The sequence below is a fragment of the Agelaius tricolor genome, unplaced genomic scaffold (assembly GCF_023055355.1).
Source record: "Agelaius tricolor isolate 1412-34295 unplaced genomic scaffold, bAgeTri1.0.p SCAF_1, whole genome shotgun sequence".
NCBI classification, from domain to species: Eukaryota; Metazoa; Chordata; class Aves; order Passeriformes; family Icteridae; genus Agelaius; species Agelaius tricolor.
This window is the reverse complement of record NW_027269261.1, coordinates 24,470,912-24,495,685: the sequence shown is the minus strand read 5'-3', so window position 1 is coordinate 24,495,685 and position 24,774 is coordinate 24,470,912. Positions and strand designations below refer to the sequence as shown.

The following is a 24,774-nucleotide window of genomic DNA, read 5'->3' as shown; positions in this document are numbered from 1 at the left end:
AACTCTCTCAATTACCTCACACATTTTTGGCTTCCTTTGCTAGTTTTTCATTCTTTTCCCTAACCTTCCAGTTTTCCTGCACCAAATTAAAACCAATGCACTGCTTGATCTCACACTTGTTACTGGTGACAAAAGCAGTATTATTTTCTTTTTAGAATAACAATGCAGACATTCTGAGATAGGTAAAGGTAAGTCACTGACCGTAGACAGTGCAGTATATTAACATTTCAAACACTAGCTAAACCTTAAATTTGTCTCCTTCAAAGACATTTCTTCAGGTTTTCAGGAAGAACACATTGTCTTGAATGAACAGATGTGTCAAGAACACACTCCACTCATTTGCTCAGGATTGATGTTGCACGAGGACCATCACATCAAGACTGTCTTCCTTGCACAGCTCATGAGATCTTTTTTTAATGTCTCATACATCCATCTAATTTTATCCCCTAGAAGTAGTTAATAATAATAATAAAATATAGCACTCTACACTAGCCATTCCACAAACCATTTTGATCACAAGTCCAGAGCAAGCAGTATTTTATTTGTCTGTAGATGATCCATGAGATTATTTTGCTGAAGCCCATGTATATTCTGCAGTGCAACAGTTGCTACTGGCCTTTGTGGAGTGCTTTACTGGCCTTTTTGTGGTCAGTCTGAAGCATGCTCATGTCTGTGAGTCTGCATCATTACATTATAAAGAACACGATCCATGTTTTCAAGCAACTTTATTTCAAAGAGTTATTCTGACACGTAAGATGATTTACCACTTCACATCTAACAATTAGTAGCTCTACTTGTATATGCTAGACAGATTTGTGCACAAAGGCTTTCGTATATTTTTATTTTCCTGACATGAAAAAGCAAGGAAGAAGAAAAATAAAAAGATGACACAAAAACACCCTGACAAAAAATAACCCAATAATAACCACAAATTACAGAAAATAAAAATATTTTTGTAATAAGCTTGTGTAATCTTCTGCTGCAAACACTCAGTTTTAATACAGATAATCTAGAAATACATCAGCATGAGATTCACAGGGCACAGCCCCATCCATACCATATTTGATCAACATGAGTGTTCTGCTGGTCTAAGTTTCCAGTAACTGTATAACTTACTGGGCACAAAAATCTTATATTTCATACTTGCTGATACTAGCTTTGATAGGCAGACTGCAAAAACAGAACAAACACTTACAGACATTTCTCATATTTGACACGGGTATCCATTTGATTACTTGAAGAGGCAGATAACTATGCAGGCACTGCCTCATATCCTTCCCCAACTGCATACTTCCTATCAGCTCCACCTCCATTGAGATGCATCTCAAGAGTAAGACCATTCAAGGGTTTTTCCCCACCCACTGCTTAAAAAGCCTTGTGGTTTTTAAGCACTTTTCTTCCCCTAACATTGCCAGCCTCCTGATGCTCCTGATATTGCTCTTCAATGCTTGGCCTTGAACCTGCAAGACAAGCCCTTCCCCTTCCAAAATACTGCTTCTGCTACAAATCAGTGACCTCTACACACCACAGACAGTATCCACAGTGGCTATGGGCACCCACTTGGGATCGCCCATATAAATGGCCCAGCAACTATCCCAGCCACCCCAAGCTCTTATCAATATTTGGTGACACCCCCTTTTCATATCACAGTAAGGAGAGGGGCAGGGGACATCTTTTCTAACACAGAGGCTTGGAAATTCACACAGAAACCAGAGACAGCTGCAATAAACCACTCTACTGCAAGTTACACATGCATTAACACTTTAGCACACATAGATTAGTATTCCTTCACTGGAAATCATATTGTGCATAAGTGTTAGAACACTTCCATTCTAAAATGCTAATTTAAAAGTGACAAATTAAGTGAGCAAGAAACTATGTAGGTTAATCCCCATCCTCCCTAATGCCCAACTGATCTAGCTAATGTTTTCTAAGAAAACAACTTCTCATATCCTGAAGAGGGCCCACATTCCAAAAGTCTTCCTCTTCACCAAGGGCTCGGCCACCACTGAGCTCCCTGCACCAAAAGCAGATGGCACCCAAGCCACCCTATGGAGAAACTCAACAGGCTTTAGCTCTGCAGGACAGAGACAAAGCCAGCCACTGCCTGGGCTCCACGCTGGCCACAGCAGGACACCAAGAACAGGAAAGCATCTCTCCTGCACTCCCAAAGCCTCACTGCAGAGGAGGCTGCTTGCTAACCCAAAAGGCCAGACCTCAGTGAGGAAAAGTGCTCGGCTCTCACAGGTAAACCCACCAGGAGCAGTCCTTCCTAGGCACTTTGACAAACAAGCTTTTCTAATCTCAAATTAGGCGACTACTTAATTAGAAAATGAGATAATTAGCAGATGCTTTTGACCTTAATCTCTTTTTAACGACACTCTTCATCTGTTAAATGAAATGAAATTCATCATCCCACACTGCCTAAAGGTCAATTAACACTTGTGGGCTGTACCCTAAGTGCTGTAGCAAGGTCAGCACTTAAATGCATGCAATTTCTCAAGAAGCAAGATTCAGAGCCTTCCCATAAAAATAAGAGAGAGACACACAAAGAAAATAAAGTTAACTCAAAATACCAACCAGCTGCTTTTATAGAAAGAATCACCTTTTCAGAGTTCTAACTTGGAAGAGATTATGACCTCCTCCATGCATCTCACTACCTATATGATTTCAATATAGTTTTGAAGGACAACCCTAATTCTGGCTTGTAAATTCAGTCTGACTTCCCACTTGGAACACTCTTCTTTAACCTTATGTCCTTAATGCCCAAATCTACAAAAAGATGGCAGCATGAAGTGTCACTGACCTGCCCAACACAATGAATGATGATAACCACAGTCGGGCTCAGACAAAAGTACTGCTATCCAAAACATCACAAAGCTCAGTGAACACACAGAGTTCACAGAGAAACATGGGACCATCTGAAACATTGGTTTTCCTGGAGCACTGTGCAAACTCACTTGCACAGACAGGTACCAGCTGTTATGTGGCAGGCAAGCAAGTTGGTGTGGAGGCTTGTAAATGGAAAGGGGGAGAGAGGAGGGAGGGAAAAAGAGAGAAAAAAAAGAGCACTCACAGTAATCTCAGATTCTCCATTGCTCTCTGCACCCCTCCCTCCATGCAGTACCACTTATTTTTTAACTGCTCTTGTCAGAGTGATGGTGTTAATTCATGCTCAAAGAAATGTCTATGTATTTAGAAATATTTTTTCAGAATTTAAGCCCCAATTCATCCAGCTTACCTCTGATTATCCAAGCTCTATTTCCAAAACATAAACTTTTCTAGTAACACGTGAATAAATCCAAGTTTGCGAAACATTCAGTCTTTAGATTGCAACAACACAGGTGAAGTCCAACATTCCCCATTACTGGCAGCACATCTCTGCTGCAAAGAATCTGAATTCAGTAGTACCAACATACTTTCAATCTGACACTTATGGCAATCTTCCAATATCTTAAATATTTATAGTTAATTTGGCCAACTAACTTAACCAGGTTTTTGTTTGTGGTATGCTTTTAACAAGTACGTTTTTGCCCCAGAGGAAAGAAGTTTCTACTCTAAGATTGCTATAATCTCATCAATTCTAGAGTACCATTTCAGCAGCAAAACAGAAAAGCACTGAAATCATTAAGTGAGATAACATCAGGCAAAGCAAAATAGCCTCTTCTTTTATGGATACATTTTATCTTGTACCATACAATGTTTACTTACAAAATTATACTAATCTCAAATCCTGGCACACAAATTAATAATCTCTAGTTTCTGTTATCTAGAAATCAAGTTAGACATTATCCCTATAAATAAGTGTTGGAACGTTTCCTAAATTTTGTACTGGCTGCTTCATTGTGCATTTCCTTCCCCCAGGACTCATAAATATCTAATTTGTAACATCAAAAATACCACTCTACAAAACGTTTCTTTGATCTCATTCTGCGCTGTTCTAAGCCAATCTATCCTAAGTGCCACTATGCAAAACTCCATCAAGAAAAACAGAAACCTGGCCTGTAGTATTCATTTCCTTTGCCAAAGAAATACGGACCTCCTTCTCCCAAAACACTCATCTACCCTGCAGGGAAAGCCTTCCCTTTCAGCACTGCTGGAAAAAGCAGGATGTGAGCATTTTTGTGCTCAGCAGAAATGTGCCTACCCCAGAGCAGGGAGAGGCACCGGCGCTGGCGTACACAGCGCTATTTCACAGCTCTTATCGCACCAAGTCACAGGACACGGCGATTCCAGATAAAGGGAAAACCTGTTTCGAAACAGACTCACCAACTCACTGCCTTATCTTAGTTTTCTGGTATTTCAGGTATAGGAATTCCTTCCACTTACTCACAGCCTTATGCTTTATTACACCTCTCCACACCAGAGCCCATTCAGTAACACCAACTGTGAACTTCACTCCAAGCTGAAGTGACCTTGAAGAGCTACTGTCCCTCTTTGTATCTTCTTACCCAAAACCTAAGGATGACAATCTGCTCCCTCCCTTGAAAAAAAAAAAAACAAAAACCTCTAAGAGACAAGCCCTCTAGTGGGAGTATTCATTCCAGTACTCCAGGTGGGAGTGTTCTTTCTGCTGCAGCAGGGCAGGAGCAGCTGCTTGTGCTTGCAAGGCTGTCATGCTTCACCCATCCCCCTGGGCAGCATCTCCTGCAGAAGGCATCCCTTATCCCAGCTCTGCAACACAAATGTCACCCTCCCTGCTGCAGGGGATACCATCTCACAGCCATTCTACCTCTCCTCTGTCTTGTAAGCAAGAACAGACACAAGGTTTGGTTTTGATATTTCTAAAAATCCACTGTTTCTTAGGAACACGAGACTAAAGCTCTCTAATCACAAACTTGATCCAACACAGCACTTGCAACAGCAGCAATCAAAATCTTGCTTTTGTTTACCTCCACCAAGAAGCTTCCACAGCTTCTGCAGCGGCTTGCAGCTTTGCTATTAGAGGAATGTCTCTACAACAGCTCATATTTACTGCAGGTAGAACCAAATCCACAGCAGTTTGGTTTGGTTTTTTTTTTTTTTTTGCATAGAAAAGAACTAAGCCATCTCCATAAAGACCAGTTATAGTACAGACACAGCTAAGCTATCTGCTTGATTTCAAGGATAGAGCACATGCTCCCACAGCCAACCTGGAAGGTGGTATCTACAACTACTTATCACACATTAGTCACAGTCTCCAATTCAGTTACTGCACAGGAGGAACTAGTGAGAAATCAATGGAATATCTGCACACTGTGTGTCAGAGAAAACACAAGCCAGAGAGCAGTAAGAAGTACCAATGCTGGTGAAAGTCAACAGCCACCCTCAAAAATGGGGACTGAGCATAAATACAATTAAACTGACTGGTTCTTTAGCTAAGATCTTTTGTTTTGTTGTGCTAGCAGTTAAACAGCCCTGGTGAAGTAACAGCTGTAAACAAGGTGTGGGTGGAAAGCATTGCTCACACCTTTCCTGCTGCTGTGGCTGCTGCTGCCTGACAGGAGACTGACTGTTCTGCAACACACTGCTTCTCAAGAGCTGAAGAAACACCAATATTAACAGTTGTTATTTTGCAAACATAGTATTTTAGACAATTCAGCCTGCAGACCTCTCACCAAGTGTTGCTGCACTCTCCTTAGCAAGGACACTATCAACAAGTTCCCACAAATGCCCTATAAATAAAGGAGGTAATTGTGAAATGAAAGAGATTTAATTCATGACAGGGAAGAACTCTTGAACAGCATGGCAGACATCTCCATGTGTCACTGCACATATATTTTATAAAGCTGCAGTTAGGCCGCTTCTGCAGAAATGAATACATAAAACTGAAGCCAGTTTCAAACATAATTTCAGTTGCTAAACCTGGCACTATTACGCCTAAAATGGAAAACTCCCCAAAAAAGGGAGGAATTAAGTCTCACCTTTATTTAGGCCAAACCACAGAGCAGATTTCAGAACTGAAGCAAAGCAAGCACAAACACTGGCTAACAGTGTTACATGGTGCTAAACCTTCCCAGAGAAAAATCAATGACTGAACAGAACACTTTGGTTGGCAGAGGCAGGCTAAGACCTTCTAAGGTTCACCTTGAAGGTATTTTATGTAGAAGTTCTACACAAAATTGAACTATCACAGTCACTGTTGATAAATCACATGCATGTGTGCACGGAATTTGCTTAGCAGGAAAAATGCCTTTCCATAAGGATGCTTTTTCCTTTCTTCTCAAAGGACCCTGTAGAGAAGCACACTTCTGTGTGGAATGCTTGCCAAATTTTGAACACTCAAAAGGGATGTATCTGTCAAAGTTGCTTAAATACATCACATTTTGTATCATGAACAGATTACTTATCTGATCTTCCTACAGATGGAGTCTCTGAAGCATAAAAAAACTTCAGGTTTCTTTTCCTAGTATTTGCTACAAAGTAACAGTTTTTAGGTAAAGAAACATAGTTCTGCAAATAGCAATAGTGACTGATCATGGATATGCCCAGTATTACAAATACTGCAAATGCTACAAATACTTGACAGGAAAACAAGACTTGAATATGGTTGGGACTAAGTAACAGCAGTGTCAAAAATTACAAGTAAGTTGCATTTTTCCCCATTTACTTTCTTCTTCCTCAAAATAAAGGCATTAATCAATCAAGAACCGATAACAATCAAAGCCACCTCAGAAAGAGGAATTTTTATTTGCTAAAAAGACACAATTAAAAAAAAAAATCAGGTTTTTCTGCAAAAGAACACGAGCACCAACACAACCAGAGAGCCTCTGCCACATCAGCTGTCAGTCTCTTGCAGATCCATGCCAAAGCTCTTCTCTGGTTATCACTGGGTAACACTTCCAGCTTTTTGTAACACATCAGGAACAGCAATGCTAGGTTAGGCCTCCCTGAACCCACAGAAATAAAGTTTACAGATTTTTTACTAATACACTCCAACTCATAGTGAAAAGTACTCTGGAAAAAGCTACACATTGTAGGTCTCCAGTGTTTGCAATTCAGTTTCATTCTCCTTTTTAAACCCTGGAGATTTGTATTTGTTTGATAACTGTGTGGGGAACAATCTAAAGCCAAAAAGATAATAGTTACTCTGAAAGCAGCTATTATCTTAAACCACTGAATTATCTAGTTCATTCCACTAATGCTTATGTTTTAGGACTGATTAATTCCACATACACTTACTAAGCATTAGCTATGCTAATTCAGCTATTTATACATAAAAAAGAACCATCCAGGAGGATACTATTTCCACATAATACTGCCAACCAAAATAACAGGATCCTTCATGCATGAAAAATATTCCTCCCACCACAGCAGAATACACAAACAGGAACAAAATTATTTTATTACTTTTCAGCATCTTCTAACCTTTCCCATAATCTCATTTGACAACTTTTATTTTAATTTTAACAAAATATGGTTTTTTGGGCTGCAACATGGGGTATGGCCAAATAAATCAGCAGGGAGTGAGTTAACAGCATCTCAGCTTCCATGCTGTAACTACTCAAGCACACTGCTCTTACTCAAGACTAAATGCCAGCTTGTTTAACCTACTAATCCACATTTACTAACCTACTGTGTCAACATGCTCCAAGTCTCTGCCTTCACTTATAACTCCACAACTCCTGTGCAAGCCCACACTCTAAGTAGGTGTGACCATTCTTGCAGCCTGCAAGTTGCACAGGACAAAGTTCTCATGCCAGAACTCTGTGACACGCAACTCTGGGGGAGCTGGGGAACACTTCCCAGAAAGGTGGAGAGGACAAGTGACCCTGCCACAGCAGCACCAGGAGCGCAGCTCTGCCTCCACTGAACAAAATTCTAACAAAACAGTTAGAATTATTTATAGTACAGTGATATTTTTAAAAGTTTGAACTGCATCCTTTAAAGAAAAAAAGTTTGTCAATTTTTTTTTTCTTCTCAGCAGTTTTTCATGTCATTACAGGCCTAAAAGTTTCCTTGATTGCAAAAATGCATAGAATATTGTGAAGATGGGCAATTAAAAGATTTCTTCAGTGAAAGCCATTAGATGTTTTCTTCAGTTCAATGTCATTCATAAATAATCATTCAAGACTCTGAAGCTGAAAGCAAGCAGAAACACTGGAAGACACTGAGTTTGTTTGCATGCATTAAAATCAAATGAAAAGTCAAAACAATAAATTGTTCTAATTTTCATATTGATTCAGTCTGCAGTACTATTGTCTTTGGCATGGTTTCACTTGTTCTTAAGCCAGTCAAATAATGGGCTGCTGCTAAAAGAAATGATCTTTCTTGAAGGATGAGACTGTTTTTTCTGCCCCAGTATCTGCTTCAGGACATAATTTTTGGTGGCTACCTTATAGAAAACTTTTTGCACCCCCAGTTAGTTTTCAGCTGGATCAGCTCACTGGCCAGCTCCTGCCAAACCCCTGCCATCACACACACAACATAATCCCAGCAAAGAAACTGCACACCATCAGTGCAAACCACTCAGGGTGACACCTGCAGCTCTGATTGCTTTTCTTAGATGATAGAGGTGAAAAAAATCTCAAAAAATACCTTAATGTTCAAGACACTGTGGCATTTATTTACCAAATAAGTAAAATCACGCAAAAACCTGAAGGGTCAACTCAAACCATGTTCTCATGGAAGCAAACACTCCCTTTGATGCACTTCATAGGTATCAGAAATTAGACTGTGGATATTCCCATGGTTGTAAATGCTTCTGATGAGCTTCACAGGCAAACAAGGGCAAACCCCAACAAATTAATGCATTTTCAGAACATACAAAGAACAAAAAAGGTGCTGGAAGAGTGGAGCAAAGTGAGAAGACATGTCTAAATCCTGTTTTTAGATGCACAAGGGTATCTTCTCACCATGCAATAAAGAGCTGTGACTAATGGCTGTCATGTCTGGTTATTCCTTCTTCCCTGCTCACAGGGCAGGAGCTGCATGTCCAGCACTTTCCCCCTCTCTCTTTGCAAGTTCTGCTGTCAAAGCTGCTCTGGCTCTGTGCAGGAGGAGCAGGCTGAAGAAGCCTGCTGCAAGAGGCAAGTTTCCAATGCCCCCTCTTTCCTGCTGAACTTACTTCTCTGTGCCAAGAAGGGGTGTGATGTAGGGTTCATAAAGATACTTCTTTGATTGGGGCATTACTCAAAATTTGAGAGCAAAGACTTGGTGCTGAGAAAGTGCTTGCAGTCAGAACCTTTCTAGCTGACCTTTAATGACAAGTTTGCTGCGTCAACTCCACCTCTGACATTTCACCAATTCCGATACTTCAGCAACTTCCAAGTGTGGCTTGCAGATACTTCAACCTGCAATTACTTTCTGCAACTGCTAAAAACCACTTACCATTACCCTGCACAAGTCACTATTATCCCCTCAACCCCCTTCTGATGACTAATACATGTTCCTAGAACTGCTGGGAGCCAGCTAGAGATCTTAATTGGCAAAGCAGAAAAAAAAGTTACTCAAAAATGATACTACAGTTTTAAAAGGTAACTATGAAGTTAAAGAAATGAGACCTCTATTGAGGCAAGGTACTGGGCTTCTAAATAGTGTTAGATAAAAACCCCTCCTGACCTCTACAGTATTTGAAATTTTATATTGTGCACACATAGCCCTGCATGCACTAGAAAGAAAAAGGCTCTTGTAACACCCAAATACTTACAGCACAGTCCCTTATGTCAGATACTAATTCAAATTAAATACTTTTTCACCAGCACCTGTGCAGCAGGGAAGCAAGGCAGCAGGAACGGCAGTATGTGCCAGCCACTGTCACTGCCTGCCAGCGAGGCAGGTGGCAAAGCCACTGCCAGTTGAGGTGCCCTCCACGGGGGCAGCCCCTTGCCAGGGGCACCAAGCCCAAGGCAGCCTCAGTGTCACCCTGGAGAAACCCTGCAGAGCCACAGACAGAACCCCACCTTTGCCACCAATGTCTCCAGCAACTGGCCAACCCCACTGGGAAAAAACCCTAAGCACACTCTCTACTAGTCTTAACATTAAAGACAAATGCATACAAATCAAGAGTCTGAAAGCAATCGAGCTTAAAAATACTAGGATGTTGGAGTTTGTTTGGTTTTTTCCTCATATATAAATACCAATTTCAATGCCACTGGAGGTGAATATTTAATCTAGAAGCATGCCAACTGAAGATTTGTTTGCAGGTAAATATTCCCCTTGGTCAAACTGAAAATTTCTATCCTGATCTGTATTATCTGAGATAAATTCCAGCCCATATCCAATCTGATAGCTATCCCTCTTCCTAAGGGACATGTCTTTGCCTTACCTTTAATTATAAAGGGCTAATTAGAACAAAAAATAAATCTTTCCTACTGACACTAGACAAGCTTTTAAAAAAATTTGATTAAGCCGCTTATCAGCACTTGTACCCTATGTATTAAAAGGAAATGCTAGTTCTTTACTGCTGAATTAGGAATTAATTTATAGCTTTGGCAAGAAATGGGCAATGAGAGGTATGTACAATGACACCTGTGCACAAAAAAAAAAATCACAATTAAAGGTAGTAAAGCTCCTATGGAAAAGCATATCACTATAGGATACTTATTAAAAAAAATTATATGCAAAACCCTGACCCTACTCTACTGTTAGTATAAAACCTTAAGCTCCATAAAATAAAGCAAGAATGAGCATGTTTAGCCCAACAAAAAGAAGAAAAAAAAAAGATACTTTCTATAACTTAATCTCAGGCATTTCCATACTTGTTACCAGTGCAAATTTGCTAAAAGCCCTCAAGGCTGAAGTTAGAAATTTCACAGGAACAAAGCGCTTGCTGATTCTCCATCATACCAGTTTCTTATCACTCTAACTTTACACACAATGCAAAATAGTCATGGGAAAACCTGATATAAAGGTATATTAGATTTAACCATACAAATAAGAATCAAGTTTTAAATCAACAAAACACACTACTCTGCTAAGAATATCCAAAGCCACACTTTCTTTTAATTACACATGCCAACTCTTATGAAGCAAAATGCTCAGTCTTTTATCAAGATTTTAGAAAAAATAATTCCCTAAGACACAGAAAAAAATTAAAATAGAACGTGGATTCAGAAAAGAATGCATTTCTTGCATCTTATTTTGTTGGATTTCTATACAAAACTCAAAGGTAAGTAAGTCCATTATGTCCCACTCACTTTTGAACTTCAAGATACGCCTCAAGCTGAAGTTTGAGACACTATTACATTTTGTGCAGACAATCACAGAAACTCCTATTAAAAGCCATTAAAGTCAGGAGAAATGTTGGTCACTTAAACCTCTACGTATTGGTAACAAAGCCCCAAGCTATAGCCATAAAATATGCTGTTCTTTTGAATTTTGTTCTGAAGACAAACAGCTAAACATTAGCTTTTCTTCTCTACAGTAAAAATCCTTACAAGACTGCAAAAAAATCACACAAAGCACTTAAAATGCTAACATTTCCAATTTACCCTCCCCTCTTTCTTGAGGGTTGCAACATCTTGAATTCTAAACCAAATGCTTTGAATTCTGAAGCAGATGAAGTACAGTGCATATCACTCACTTTAACAAAGTACACTATAGCAAGGTCATTCCTTTCTTCCAAAAAACGCCCATAGAAATGTAGGCATTGAGCACTTGTTTTATGGGGTTTTTTTGAAGAAAACTTTTCTGTGGACCATCGTATTTTTGGCCTTAAGTTTCACAGGCAAGATGTTGCGTTTGTATCCAGATCGCACGGCATGAATCAGCAAACAAAGAACGGGCGCTCGCTGATGTCTGTTTCACTCGCAGTGAAACCCTTCCACTCCGTGTACAAGAGGAACATGCTTTATCTCTGATAGCATTTCTTGGTTAGGGTTACTTGGTTGGTTGGTCTTTTCAAGACCATATAGTTTTGGTAGCTACAGTCAGAACGCTACAATTAGTTACCTAATTCGCGCTCAAGAGAGGCTGTATTGAGAGCAGCTGTTTAAAGAAAGGCAATATGAACGGAAATATTTCATTTTTACTATGACACCGGTAAAAACAAAGGGAGAAGAGGAAGAAGCCCTTAGTTCTGAAGGGCAAGTACAGATTCTTCAGGCAGAGAAAGCTGCAGCCGGCTGAGCGAGCCTTTACTGCCGCCTGCCTGCCTGAGGCCCCGCCAGTCCCGCCGGGGCTCCTCCGGCTCTTCCCTCGGAGAGCGGCAAAGCGAGCGCTCCAAAGGGAAGGCTGGACACGCCAGAGCCGCCCGCCCTTCCACGGGGGCTGCGTGCGGAGGGTCCCTCGATCCAAACTCTTCCCTGTCCCAGCCCGGCCCGAAGGGACCCGCGCTGCTCCGCGCCTCCTCTCCAGCCACTATTAGCTTCATCTTTATCGCCCTGTCGCCTCCTCCGCTATCCGCACACTCCCCGATTTTATTTACTTGTCCTCCTTTTGTCGATTTTCTGGCGGTGCGGATGCCGCACGGCGGCGAGCCCCTCAGCCGCGGGGCAGGCACACCTTGCGGGCTGCCGAGGGGGCAAGGAGCCGCTCTCACACCTCCCAGGGCAGAGCCTGCCCGGGGCTGACAGGCTTCCCTTTCTGCCCTGCAGGGATGGGGACCGCGGAGCGGAGAGCGCCGGGGATCGCCCCGAGCGAGCCGTCCCGGCGCAGCGCGGTACTTTACCCGTGCAGAAGGCGGCGAGCGCCGAGGGGTCGCAGGCTGCGGCCAGGCAGGACAAGCCTTCCTCCATCCCCCCGGCCGCCAGCGCCGCCGAGCCGGCCCCGCCGCGCCTCAGCGAGAGCTCCCGCGCCCCGGCCCGGCCGGCGGGCGCCCAGCACACGGTCCCGGGCCACCGAGCCCTGCCGGTCCCGCCGCCCGCGCCCCTGCCCCGGAGCGAGCGCGGGAGGCGGGGGCGGGCCGGGCCGGGCCCGGGGAGGGGCCGCCCGCAGGCGCGCTCGCTGCGGCACCGGCCGGGGGCCGCGGCCCCCCAGGGCCTGCTCGGCCGGGAAGCGGAGCTCGCCGGGCTGCTCCCGAACGGGAAAGCGGCAGCTGGCCGCACACGGGCACGGTCCTGCGCCCTCCCCACCGGGAACCGCAGCGATCGGAACCGAGAGCCCGGCCCCGGTGCCGCCGCGCCGCACGGGGCTCACGGCCGGGGCACAGCGCCGCACGGACCATCAACAGCCCACAGCATCCGTCTGTCCGTCCGCGCTCGGGCATAAAGAACCAGCAGCCCTGACTAACGACAGTACCCTCCCTCGGCAGATGCAGATAAACCATTATTGTTTCAAAGCGTGTCTGTCTGTCAGAAACGGCAAACATCCATCTATCGTCAGCCACAGCGCGACGCGAGGAGTGACAGGAGCAGTGACACCGGGAGTTCACACGGGGGGGAAGAAGGGGGCAGCAGTTCACTCAGTATTATATTGGAATATTTTTCACATGACATCGTTTCGAGACGAAAAAGCAATGACATCACTGGCAATATACTCATATCCATTATATGAAAGCTAAGCAAAATATCATGGCTTAAAAGCAGCAGCTTTGCAAAGCTATCATTCTGTTCAGCAGAAGGGAACTCGTATTACAAATGCATTACAATCTATTTAATGTGATCATGATTTTGTCTGTCTTGCAAGACGAAGCACAGCCAGATGAGAACTAATGAATGCAACATGTGTTCATTCTTTTGGTAGCTGTGTCTGAAGCCAATTGGCAGAACGACTACAGCAAGATAAATGTCAAAACAAAACTATTTGTGAATATTGTACTGCATGTATTTTGACTCTTCTATCATACTTGAAATAGTTTATTATTTTCGAGATTTGCAAGCATATTAAATAACTCTGGTTAAAGTTTAGATTTCCAGACAACAGTGGGATAGTTAAAAAAAAAAAAAAGGGGGGGGGGGGGAGGGGAGGTCTATGTCTCCATTCAAAACACAAGGAGGGGCAGCACTTTTTTTCCACCATCAGAAACGGCTGATGATAAGGTTAATATAATAGGTTAATATAATTAGGACAGCACACAATTGGTTTTGTGTGTTTTCCCAGGATTAGCAATCTACATAACTACAGTAGTGTATTTCTTTTCCAGCAGCTCCTGATCGACTGGAGGAATCGACCTCTGCAGTGATCTAAAAAAAGAGATGGCAGTCAGCTGAACACAGCTCTGCAGCATGAAGTCAGCCAGACAACTACTGTGATTAATACAAGGGGAAAGGACTAGGAAACTGCCTGGTGGAAGATGATAAAGCCTAAAGGGCAAGGGCACACAATTAAGGACCCTAATGAAGCCATGAGCCTCAACACACAGCTGTGGCACTGGGATTGACCAAGAACCCACATTCCCAACTTGTCCCAACTCCTATGTTGCATCAAGTCATTAAACAATCTTAATTGCAAGATGAAATAGTGAGTCTTATCTTGAGTGGGTTGGGCAGACAGAATAATTTAACACACACACTTTGGTATCCTTTCAAACTCAACATGCTTCCCAATCCAACTATGAAGCCTTGGAAGAAACGACAGGCAGAATGCCCCATGAGACCAAACAGACACTGTAGTACTGGTTAGATCAGTGCCAAGAGCAGAAAGAGCCTTGATTGCAATCTTAAGCGGCCATTAGTGCCCTGAACAATGACAGGTTACATGCCACTGGCAAAAAGCATCCACTGTAGTTCACACCAACACATTTCTTTTAGAATATATCAATTTTGAAGTAAGTAAAGCACACAAAATTAAAAGAGTTAGGCTCTCTTTCTGTAAAATGAGTACAAAACACTGCTATTTCTGGGTATCTTAAACAGAGCTTAGTGTCTGCTCCATCAAAAGCATACAGGATGAGGCAGAAGGAACCAAAGCAAATGTCAGAGCACTGTTGGAATGATCCTCAGAACTCTAACTTTTGAAACAAGATTTCAGAAGGCCCAGTGAATACAGCTCACACTGAAAATGACAGGACTCTCAACCCACCCATCTGCTGTTCCCTGCTCAGCTGAAGACTTGATCAAAGCTCCTTAAGTTGCCTTTAAATCTCTCATGATAACCTTACCTCCTCGTTAGGACTTTTCACTCTTCTATCTCTGGCCTTTCTATCATACCTGTCCTTCTAAGCCACCTGTCTGTCTCCACACTTTTCAAGCCTAAGCACCATCTCAGGTCCCTCTTCCCTGCTGTTACTTAACATGAATGGTGGGTGATGACAAAGTGCTCTTTTTAAGTATTTTAGATAGGCACAAATAATTTTAAAAAAACCCTAAAATATGGCACATACCAAAATAAAACACATACACAACGTAAGTCTTTGCTTAGGAAAAAACTCTCAGATTATTAGTAGTGCAGAGTGCATTGCTACACCATGAAAAAAACTAACAAACACTCTTCACTCTGACAAAAAAAAGCCTGTTAAAGACCACAAATGGAGCTCTGCACACTGTGCAAGTACAGATTCGTTCATTGCTTGTTTATCCCCAACATACACACATTTAGGAACACCACACATCTGGTGCTGTTCGCAACAGTGAATGTCTCAAAGACTGCAGCAGCACCAGTTTATGACTGTACAAATTTTAGACATACTTCAGATTTTCAGGAATTAAAAAACACTTGAATGTGCCTTCTCTTCAGAGGAGGGAGCAAATGGCTTCTCCAGCTTTTGAAGACAGCCATAGGAAGGCATGAAATCTTCAGAGTCACCGCTTCCATGGGAAGAGGAGAAGAAAGCAGGTCCCTGGGGGTCCATACCCAAAAAATTACTTTCCAGTCACCCAGAGCTAACTGAGGAAACCAGAGGTGCCCCCATCAAAGTCACCATGTCCCCAGCTGCAGAACAGACACTTGTACCCAGGACATTTTTAGTACTTAAAGGGAAAAAAAAAAAGAGAGGAAGATTACCTATTGAGCTTCCTCGGCAAGTCATACTGCTCCTAAGAAAGTACCTGCCATATGAATTTTGGAAATTGGCTTTCACAGAAATAGGGTTTCTTAATTTCCTTCAGATTTAGGAGATTTCAAATCCAAGAGCTGCTGCATGAGGCAATCACAGTGTTATATTCCATCCAGAAGATTACTGGAAACTCTCCCTATCTACCTTTTATTTATAAAACCTGTAATTGAACCTAAACATCACAAAGTGGTAACTGTAGTGACACTAGTTTAATGCCTGTCTTGCTGGTGAACTGCAAGAGGGCAGCACTAGTTAATTTTGTTTCCTCATATATATGAAATCAATCATGTTTCCACTAGCAAATGATCCTTCAATTATTTTGCTTTCTTCTTTCTGAAAAGAAACTGTAGCAATGTTTCAGATAGCAATTAACCTCACTGTCAAACAGTATCACCCTTCAGCAGCTGCCTTCATTAGCTTTACCCCACAGAAAAGAGAATAAAAGTAATTTATTTAATAACCACCCAATTCCCAATTTGATTGCTTTATCTTTAGGAGGAAAAAGTTTCTTTCAGTTTGTTTTTAAACCCATGTTATATCTGCTATCACTCAGCAAGCACAACAGACCAAAACCATCTCATCAGGTGAGACAAAGTAATTAAACAGTTTTACAAGACACACTTTGGTTAAGGATGCTCATTGCATCAAGCCTGTTTCCAGCAGTACTTGTGAGGTGTTCAGAGGCTGGTTAGTGAGCTAAAAAGGACAAGCATGATGTAGCAGGATCCAGTGCTCCCACTAACACCTGTGGGATGTGGCAGCTGCTGCTCGCTCCTCTTCACTCCAGGCACTGTAATAAACCCTAATAAGGTTCCATTCTCTGAAGCATTAATTCCCAGAGTGATGAAAAGCAGGACCTTTGACTAGGATTAAGGTCACTTAGAGCTGGCATACAGCAGCATTACTGCTAAAATAAGCATCCCTGCCCTTCTCCTGCATCCTTCCCCTTCTCATCCTGTTCCTGCCAACACAGCTCATGGGGCTGCACAAGGAAGCACACCAGGAGACTGAACAGCATGAAACTTAACTCATCAACATCAAAACAGGGAAACTCACCAGGCCAGTCATATGGCGTATGGCACAACCAGCCATGCTGCAGCAGCAGGGAGGTGGCAGCACCCTCTGGAAAGAGCGGTGGGAATAATGTCTGTCAACAGCAGCTCTGCCCGTGGATGACTTAAGGAGATTGTGAAACAGCTACATTTGTAAACCACATTTCATTGCCAGAAACCCGAGCAAAATAAGAACTGATAGAAAAGAGTGAAGTCCCAGGCAAGCAGTGCAAGGGCAGGATGCAGCAGAGAGCACACAGCAGTGCCTGAGTCCTTCCCTTATCAGCCCCTCCTAGACTAAACTCAGCTCCTTCATCCTATGGCATTTTTCACAAGTGAGCAGGCAGAAAACAAGAAGCAAGACGTGTATGTTGGATCTGCAAAATTGTCCTGAGGCTGTCCTCCACAACTAAACCATACCCAGCTTTAAACTAAACCATACTAAACCTAGGTCAACCAGCCTAGGGAAGTGATCTAAATGAGAAAATTTATTTTATATTTGCTGTCCAAAACCACATTGCTTAATTTGAAAAAGAAAAACTTGCAAACAATACAGGGCCCACCAAATGCAAATGCATATTTTAAGAATAACCACAGGAATGCCTATTTTTGTCAGGGGGTTTGCTGCTGCAGCAGCTGTACCAACAGGACAGAGGTGGCAGCAGGCTGATGTGGTGGGTAGGAAGGGTGGCAATGTGTAAGGCTGGTATTTCCCTGAGCACAACACCAAACCACAGCTGCAGCATGCCTTCCGCTGCCTGCCTAGGGCACAGCAGACTGCTTGCAGCTGCCTTCCTGCCCATCCAGCAGACAAGGTGAAAAAGTGTTAAATCTAAAACACAGGCAGAAAAAGGTTTTACTCCTGAAAATTTGTGTTAGGCATAAGCTCCAGACCACAGTTCAGACCACATAACCTAGGTGGTGGCCTATGAAAATGTGCAACCCTGTCCATGAGGAAACAAAGAGTCTGAAGAGTGGCATCCTTGTTAGATACAGTCTGTACCTTTGTGGAGATAATCACAGTTTCATCTCTGGTCAAGAGCTGAACTTCAAATGCACAAGATTTGCATAAGAGGTATTTTTAAAAGTACAGGTAAACTGTACAAGGTTGTTCAGTATGACTCATTTCCATTCTCTGAAAGTGATCAGCAAAAGTTTGATTAATAATGACAACTAACTGGTGGTCTTAGTTATATCAAAGCTATGGTTTTGGATGAGCTATGGTGAAATGACTGCTGTTAAATTATTTCGCTTATACCAACAGAAAGATAAATATTATTTCTGCCATGCAGAACTGGGGAAACTGCAGTGCATAAACCATCTACAAAGTGTTTTCCAATAAAGCACTTAGAAAATAAAATATCTACTTCTAGAAATATGACACTGCTTAAGAGTTGTGTATCCTTTCAGAAAATGATTAAATGTCATTCTTGCATGTCAAAACATCTCCAGATGCTGGCTGTTTCCATTAACATGTTGCTGCAATGGTGACTATTTTTACTGCTTTTAAAAGAAGTAAAGAATAAACTAGGAGTTAAAAAACCAAGAGAATTTGAAAGAGCACACTATTTATGACAGAGACCAACGAGTTTCTTGTTTACTATCCACTCTGTGGATGAGGAGGGAGAAGAGCCTTTATGAAAAACCTCCCACCAAAAAGCACAATCCTTCCCACAAAACTAGTTCTGATTAAGGATGTCCGCCACAGGACCTGTGGATGCACAGAGGGCTTGCACCATGGGTGACCAGCTCAGCTGTGCACTGGGTGACATGTGACTGCACTGCCATCACCCCAGCCCATCCCAAAGGGTGGCTCAGACACATGGCAAGCCATGTAGATGAGGGACAAACCTCACAGGTGCCAGTCTGGCTTCATCCACACAAACAGGAACAGCTTTTGGCTCCAGACTTCTGCATAGCCAGCATAACCCAAATCTTCCACCCCAGGGCTGGGGTGATCGTCTCCATTTGTGATCACGCAGCAGAAACACAGCATCTCTCATTTAAATGTTACCTAGTACATGCAATTGTGATGTAGGTGTCAGACCTTAAGCTATTACTCCACTTCAGAGTCTGACCTTATCAAAAGATCATTTACAGCCACACAGTTTTGACATAGTATATATAGCAGCTGTACAGTCCATAAATTAATTACCCTTCTGATGGCACAGACTACCAAACAAAGTGGTTTAAAGGGAATCTGTAGAAACAGCTTTATATCCATGTCATTCCTTTAAATTTAGTTGACAACAAGATTTTTGTACCCTTAAGGAAAATGGGTCACACTAATACACATCATGTTTTATTTATAAATGTAGGACTGAACTATTGTGAAATCCCAAGGCAGGGTTTACGACCTATGCTGTTGGAAAAACACACAAGATACACATTTGTGTTTTTTCAAAAAGGCAAGTGTGGAAATTCCTGTTTACTTCTCTTGCTTTTCAGTAGTGTTCTCAGTATCCTAAAACTTGGTGAATATAAAATGTGAAGAACAAGGCATACTAATTCCACAAATTGCTTAATAAAAAATTGTCTTTAGAAGGAGTCACATTGATCCACACACAGAAGTCAAAAGAGACCTTTCAACTAAGTTAAAAATAAAATCTGCCAGACTAGATTGCTTACTTGAAAGCCTGAGTAACACCACGGACATTAACGTATGGACATTCTTCCTTCCTGTAGGAATAGCAGTATTACAAAAAACCTGGCACAACTGACACCCCTGCCAGCCCCTCTCTCTGGAGTAACCAAAGGACAGTAAGAGACAGGAGTAATGGAACCCCACCACTTTAACTGGTAGCTCTTTCACGGGAGTTGAGACCAAGGTCAGCTCTTGACTACTGAAGTGTGTTGGTATTGCCAGAAAATAAACATTCAGTAGGTCAGAAAAAATAATTTCTTCCTTTGGATCACCAATCTTGTTATGACAGCTAAAGGTCAAAGCAAGGAGCAAACAGGCTAATTTCAAAGAGGGAGAAAGAAAGAGAGGGAACTGTGATGTGCAGTAGAGGTCTAAGGGAAGTGACAGACTAAAGCTGTGTCAAGACAAGGACACATCATTCTACAGGGGGAAAACATCACACAACAAAGAATGGAGAAGGTCCCTGACGGCTTTAAGAAACGCAGTTGCATTTTTCAAGAATCCAGCTTACCAAATTTTCAGAGACTGACTAAAGGTCAGAAGCAGCAGGAGTTTGACAGTATCCTATTACCTAAGAGGCATTTCCACACACTGTGGAACCACCAGCCCCAAGAGCTGGGGATCGTTATGGCAACACATGATCAAGCTCACTACTATGTCCTTACTTCACCACAAGAAACTCCTGCACTCCTGATCTGCCTAGTTACCATCAAGTAATAAGAGCTGGAAAACAAGAGAACACTCTAGAACACACTGAAATCACAAGTTTAAAAGGCATTTAATTGAGCCTCAATTGAAGAGTTTACCCATCTGTTCCTTGAGAAGGATAAAGTTCATGAGCTAAGTGAATAGAATACACGGGGTGATAGGGCTACAACGAATAGCAACTTCTTTGCTAGCAAAAGACACAATGGTATTGAGTGCTCTAAGCTCCCAGCATCCTAGGATAAGGAATAAACTCTATATATTTGCATACAAAGTAAACTAAAACCTATTTTCATGCCCTGACCCTTTCTTTTTTTTTTTTAATACAGACTACAGAAGCATCTGTATTTTTTTTAATATGGAACAGCATGAAGGTCACAGTATTCATCGAACTAGCTCTAGCATGCAGGTTTACACAATGAATCACAGAATGGTCTGGGTTGGAAGGGACTTTAAAGTTCATTTAGTTCCAACTCTCTGCCACAGGCAGGGACACCTTCCACTAGAGCAGGTTCCTCAGAGCTCCATCCAACCTGGCCTTGGACACTTTCAGGAACGGGACATCCACAGCTTTTCTGGGCAACCTGTGCAAGTGCCTCACCACTCTCACAGTGAAAAATTTCTTCCTCAGACTGAATCTATACCTACTCTCAATTTGAATCCATTCCCCTTGTTCTGTCACTACTGGCTCTTGGAAAAAGTCCCTCTCTATTGTTTCTGTAGGGTCCCTTTGGTTACTGGAAGATTACAATTATGTTGCCCCAAAAACTTCTCATTTCCATGCTGAAGCATCCCAAATCACCTAACCTTTCCTCATAGGGGAGTAATGAGCACAAGAGTTTTAGGCAGAAACCTGACAAACGCCTTTACACATAGTTTCTTTTAATCCAAGTTTCAGGGAGTGTGTGTGTTTCTTTTTTAACACTAAATTCTGAACATACAACTTCCATTTGAAATAAATATAAGCTACAAAATGAACTACAAATAATTTCTCTCATATCAGCTTGCACCATGTTTAAAGCGCTCCACAAAACCAAATGGAGAATTACAGAACTCTTAAATGCACATGGTTACATAGATTTTAAATTATAGACATAATAAAGTATCATTACATTGATGTAATCAATGTAATGATGCATCTATGCATCATTGTAATGCATCTATGCAACTATGTAATGAGCATCTATGATGCTCTCTAGTATTCCAAATTTTTAAAGTGACACCTGACCTCAAGACAGTCTTGAGATATAAAAGATGTCCAAACCTTAGTAAAATGATCCAAATTAGTTAACAGAAATATTTTTTTTCAAATCATACACATCAGAGGTTACATCTGACCATTGAATTATTCAATCCAATATACAAGTTCCCAAAAAACCACACATTCCTCTTTTTTTCCTATCCTCAGGCCAAAAGAATTTATAGAATGTTCAAGAAGTTTTAGTCAAAACAAGATAAGAAGATAAACAGTAATAGTGATTTATTTATCCATAAGTCTGTAATCACCACAGAAGCTTATAGGACACTGAGCACCAGAAAATGTTACAATTTCAGTGTTTTATTTAGTAGCAATGTTTTTGCCTGCTACCTCTATAAACAGGAAGACTCAGCTATTTCCTTCAACTGCTAGTGGCTTAGTATCTTAACACAGCCCACAGGAAAATCTGCTTGAAAGTAAGTCATTGCAAACCTGCAATGACATTTTATTCTATTTCTCCATGGCCTGTATCTGCAGCATGAATATGTGCTGGTTTGTTGAGTTGTTTGTTTTTGAGGGTTTTTCCAACACAAACGAAGGCTTCTACAGGAAAGCATGCACTACCAAATGATATTGGAGGACATCAGAACAAAAGGATGGTATTAGATAGCAATGAGAAGATTGGCTTAAATACAGAGAGAAAACTCCAGTCCCCATTTCTGAAGTCTTCACTAAATGTTGCATATGTTTCCTTAGGCATCATTTGAGGATGCACCCCACTGGCAATGTAACAGATCTGAAGCATATTCTTTGCCATCAAGTACACAGTTTTTCACTATTCTGTCAAATGGGTCAAAATTCTGCCGCCTCCTATGAAAATAAAGTGTAAAATTTAATTACAGCAACCAGGAATTAACAAATTGTTGCAAGTCACTTGTGCAGCTTTCCTACACTTGCATAGCTCAGACATGTAACAAATTTACATAGACATATTTGTATTGCAGAACTAACCCTCAAAACCACCTTGTTGAAGGTCTGTCACCCTGCAAGGTGGCTCAAAAGGAGGAAGCTCCTCCCAGCTCCTCTAAAACAAAGTTAAGAGAGAGCAGTTGAGGACTGCAAATGACTATACTTCGTATCTTTCAAGATTTTTCTTCACAGAAGATTTATACCTCAGTGCTTTTCTTTGCTAAGCTCTTGACAGAATTCAAATCCCTCGTTTTGTCTCACCACAGGAGAATTACTTGATTTAATGAGTAACTCATTTGATGGGTAATCAGGCAGCTGATTTTATCTGCTTCATTGCTATCAAGAGGTCAGCACTACCTTCCATTAAGGCAAATTACAGGTTTTCAAGCATACCTGCAATCAGATGAAATCAAGTTTGTTCTTGCAGCATCCTAAAAGCCCATAGAGGATATGTGCATTGGAGGGATATGGGGAGAAGTGGAAAGAGGAGAATTAAATTAACCAATAATTTGGAGGAAGCATCTTACTGTTTTCACTGATGAAATCAGATCTATGGTATTAAAAAGGACATGAGAGAGCATGGCTTATTCGCATTGTCTCCTTCCTGTTCTCATTTATAAACCAATTGTTATAAACCAACATTTATAAACCAATTGCTATTCTTAAGCAGGATAGAAAGGAACATTGGAAGGAATGTACCAGCAAACAGTAAGCTGAGTTTGCAATCCAACCTTAATCACCCACCTGAAGAGCCACACAAAGTGATCTGCAACTATGCTACACCTGAGATCATGAGCAATGACATCACATGTAAGCATCAACAGATGATGAGCATTTAGTCTACTTAAAGAAATCACTTTTTCAAAAATAAAAATAGCATTAATCTATAGTAACAATAATGTTTAAATGTTAAATAGCTGTTTATTTCCATGAAGCCCTCCAGCCTACAAGAAGACAACCCAAAGCAATGCCTTGTGCTCTCTGTGCCCCATGCACACCTGTGTGGTGTGGAGCACCTTGATGCAGGTGGGGACAGCAGGGTGGCTTTCCAGCACAGGTCCACTCTCCTGCAGACAGGATGGAGTCAGGCAGTGGCTGTGGGAATGGAGCCAACCATTCCTGAAAGCAGGCCAGAGAACACTTGCAGATAACTGCTTGCAAGGTACCACTCTCCACTAAAAGGATTAAGCGTGGAAATGGCACGTACTTGGCACAAACCTCTCAGTCAGGAGTTTGGTCTAGATCATTAGCAAATTAGCAGTTTAAACTGGACTCACTGTTGGAAGATTTGATTTGGTAAGAAAGTTTTGGATCCTACTGCACAATTTAGCAGGGAGGAGCCTGGCTGTGCACTGGGAGGAAGGGGGGCACAGCTCTGAACATGGACCACCTCACAAGCAAGGTGAGGGACAGGCTAAAAATCTGGGAGAGTCTCCAGCTGACTGAAAGGGAACCAGGACTCACCTCCAGACTGTTACACCCCATGTACTATGCTCTAATACAATCTAACATAACATGGCAAATTCCAACAAGTTATTACAGTAGGTATCTTCATAGATACAAAAGTCTTTAGAAAAAGAACATTTTATCAAAAAACCCTAATAGCATTTGGACAACTTGGGCTATATTAAATATGAAATTATGCTTTCACTGCTTCATATAAGGCATCATGTTCCCATTGACTGAGTATCAGAGCAACTTTTGTAGAAAGAATGGCTATTAATATTGTTACTCCATCAGCTAAAAAATTTGCTTTTGCAAATTATTCAAGTGCTTTGACTTCCCATACTGTTTTTTCTAAGAAAAGGAAAGCCTAATAAATTCATAGAGATGACAAAACCAGTAGTATGCTGACTTAATGGAATTACAGACAAAAAATCTGCTTTAGAGTACAGTACAGGATTTACTTTTGAAATGATCTGTTGTTAAAAGAGAAGAAGTAGGGGAGGAATCTCAGCCTCCTATTGAGAGGTGGCAGTGGGAGTTTAATTTCCAACTGCAAAAGTATATTTCAATATTTGGGTAGCTGGAGGAGAGTGAAGGCTCCCATAGGTGAGTGAGGCTGTCTGCTGGACAGAGCCACAGGGTAGCAGGATCTGCTCACAGAGATGCAGTTTGGACAGGACAGTCAGGCAGTGTCAGGTTAAATTACCTATCTTTGTTTAATCTGTGTGCTGAAGCCAACCTCAGAAGCCAACTTCCTGGGAAAAGGGCAATTTTTTTGACCTTGTGTCAGTTAATTCAGGATCACTTCCCCTACACATGTCTGATTTTCATGCTTTTTCCTTTTGCAACTTTGAGGGCTGCTGAATTTCCAGTTTTGCTAAACAAACACATGAATTCTCTTCCTTAT

General features: G+C 41.8%; 1 protein-coding gene across 4 annotated transcripts in view; it reads right to left on the bottom strand.

The window, feature by feature from the left end:
* Positions 1-24,774, bottom strand: part of EML4 (EMAP like 4) — a 147,776-nt gene that overhangs the window by 74,601 nt on the left and 48,401 nt on the right. For 2 of the 4 annotated variants that reach the window (XM_071427093.1, XM_071427118.1), the window contains exon 1: positions 13,159-13,201. The exons of 1 other annotated variant lie outside the window; for it this stretch is intronic. In XM_071427093.1, coding sequence (XP_071283194.1) covers positions 13,159-13,186 — 28 coding nt within the window. In that variant the 5' untranslated portion in view covers positions 13,187-13,201. Of the gene's footprint in view, positions 1-12,589; positions 12,801-13,158; positions 13,202-24,774 lie in introns of those variants that run through there. One more of the 4 variants, XM_071427100.1, reaches the window with a different exon arrangement.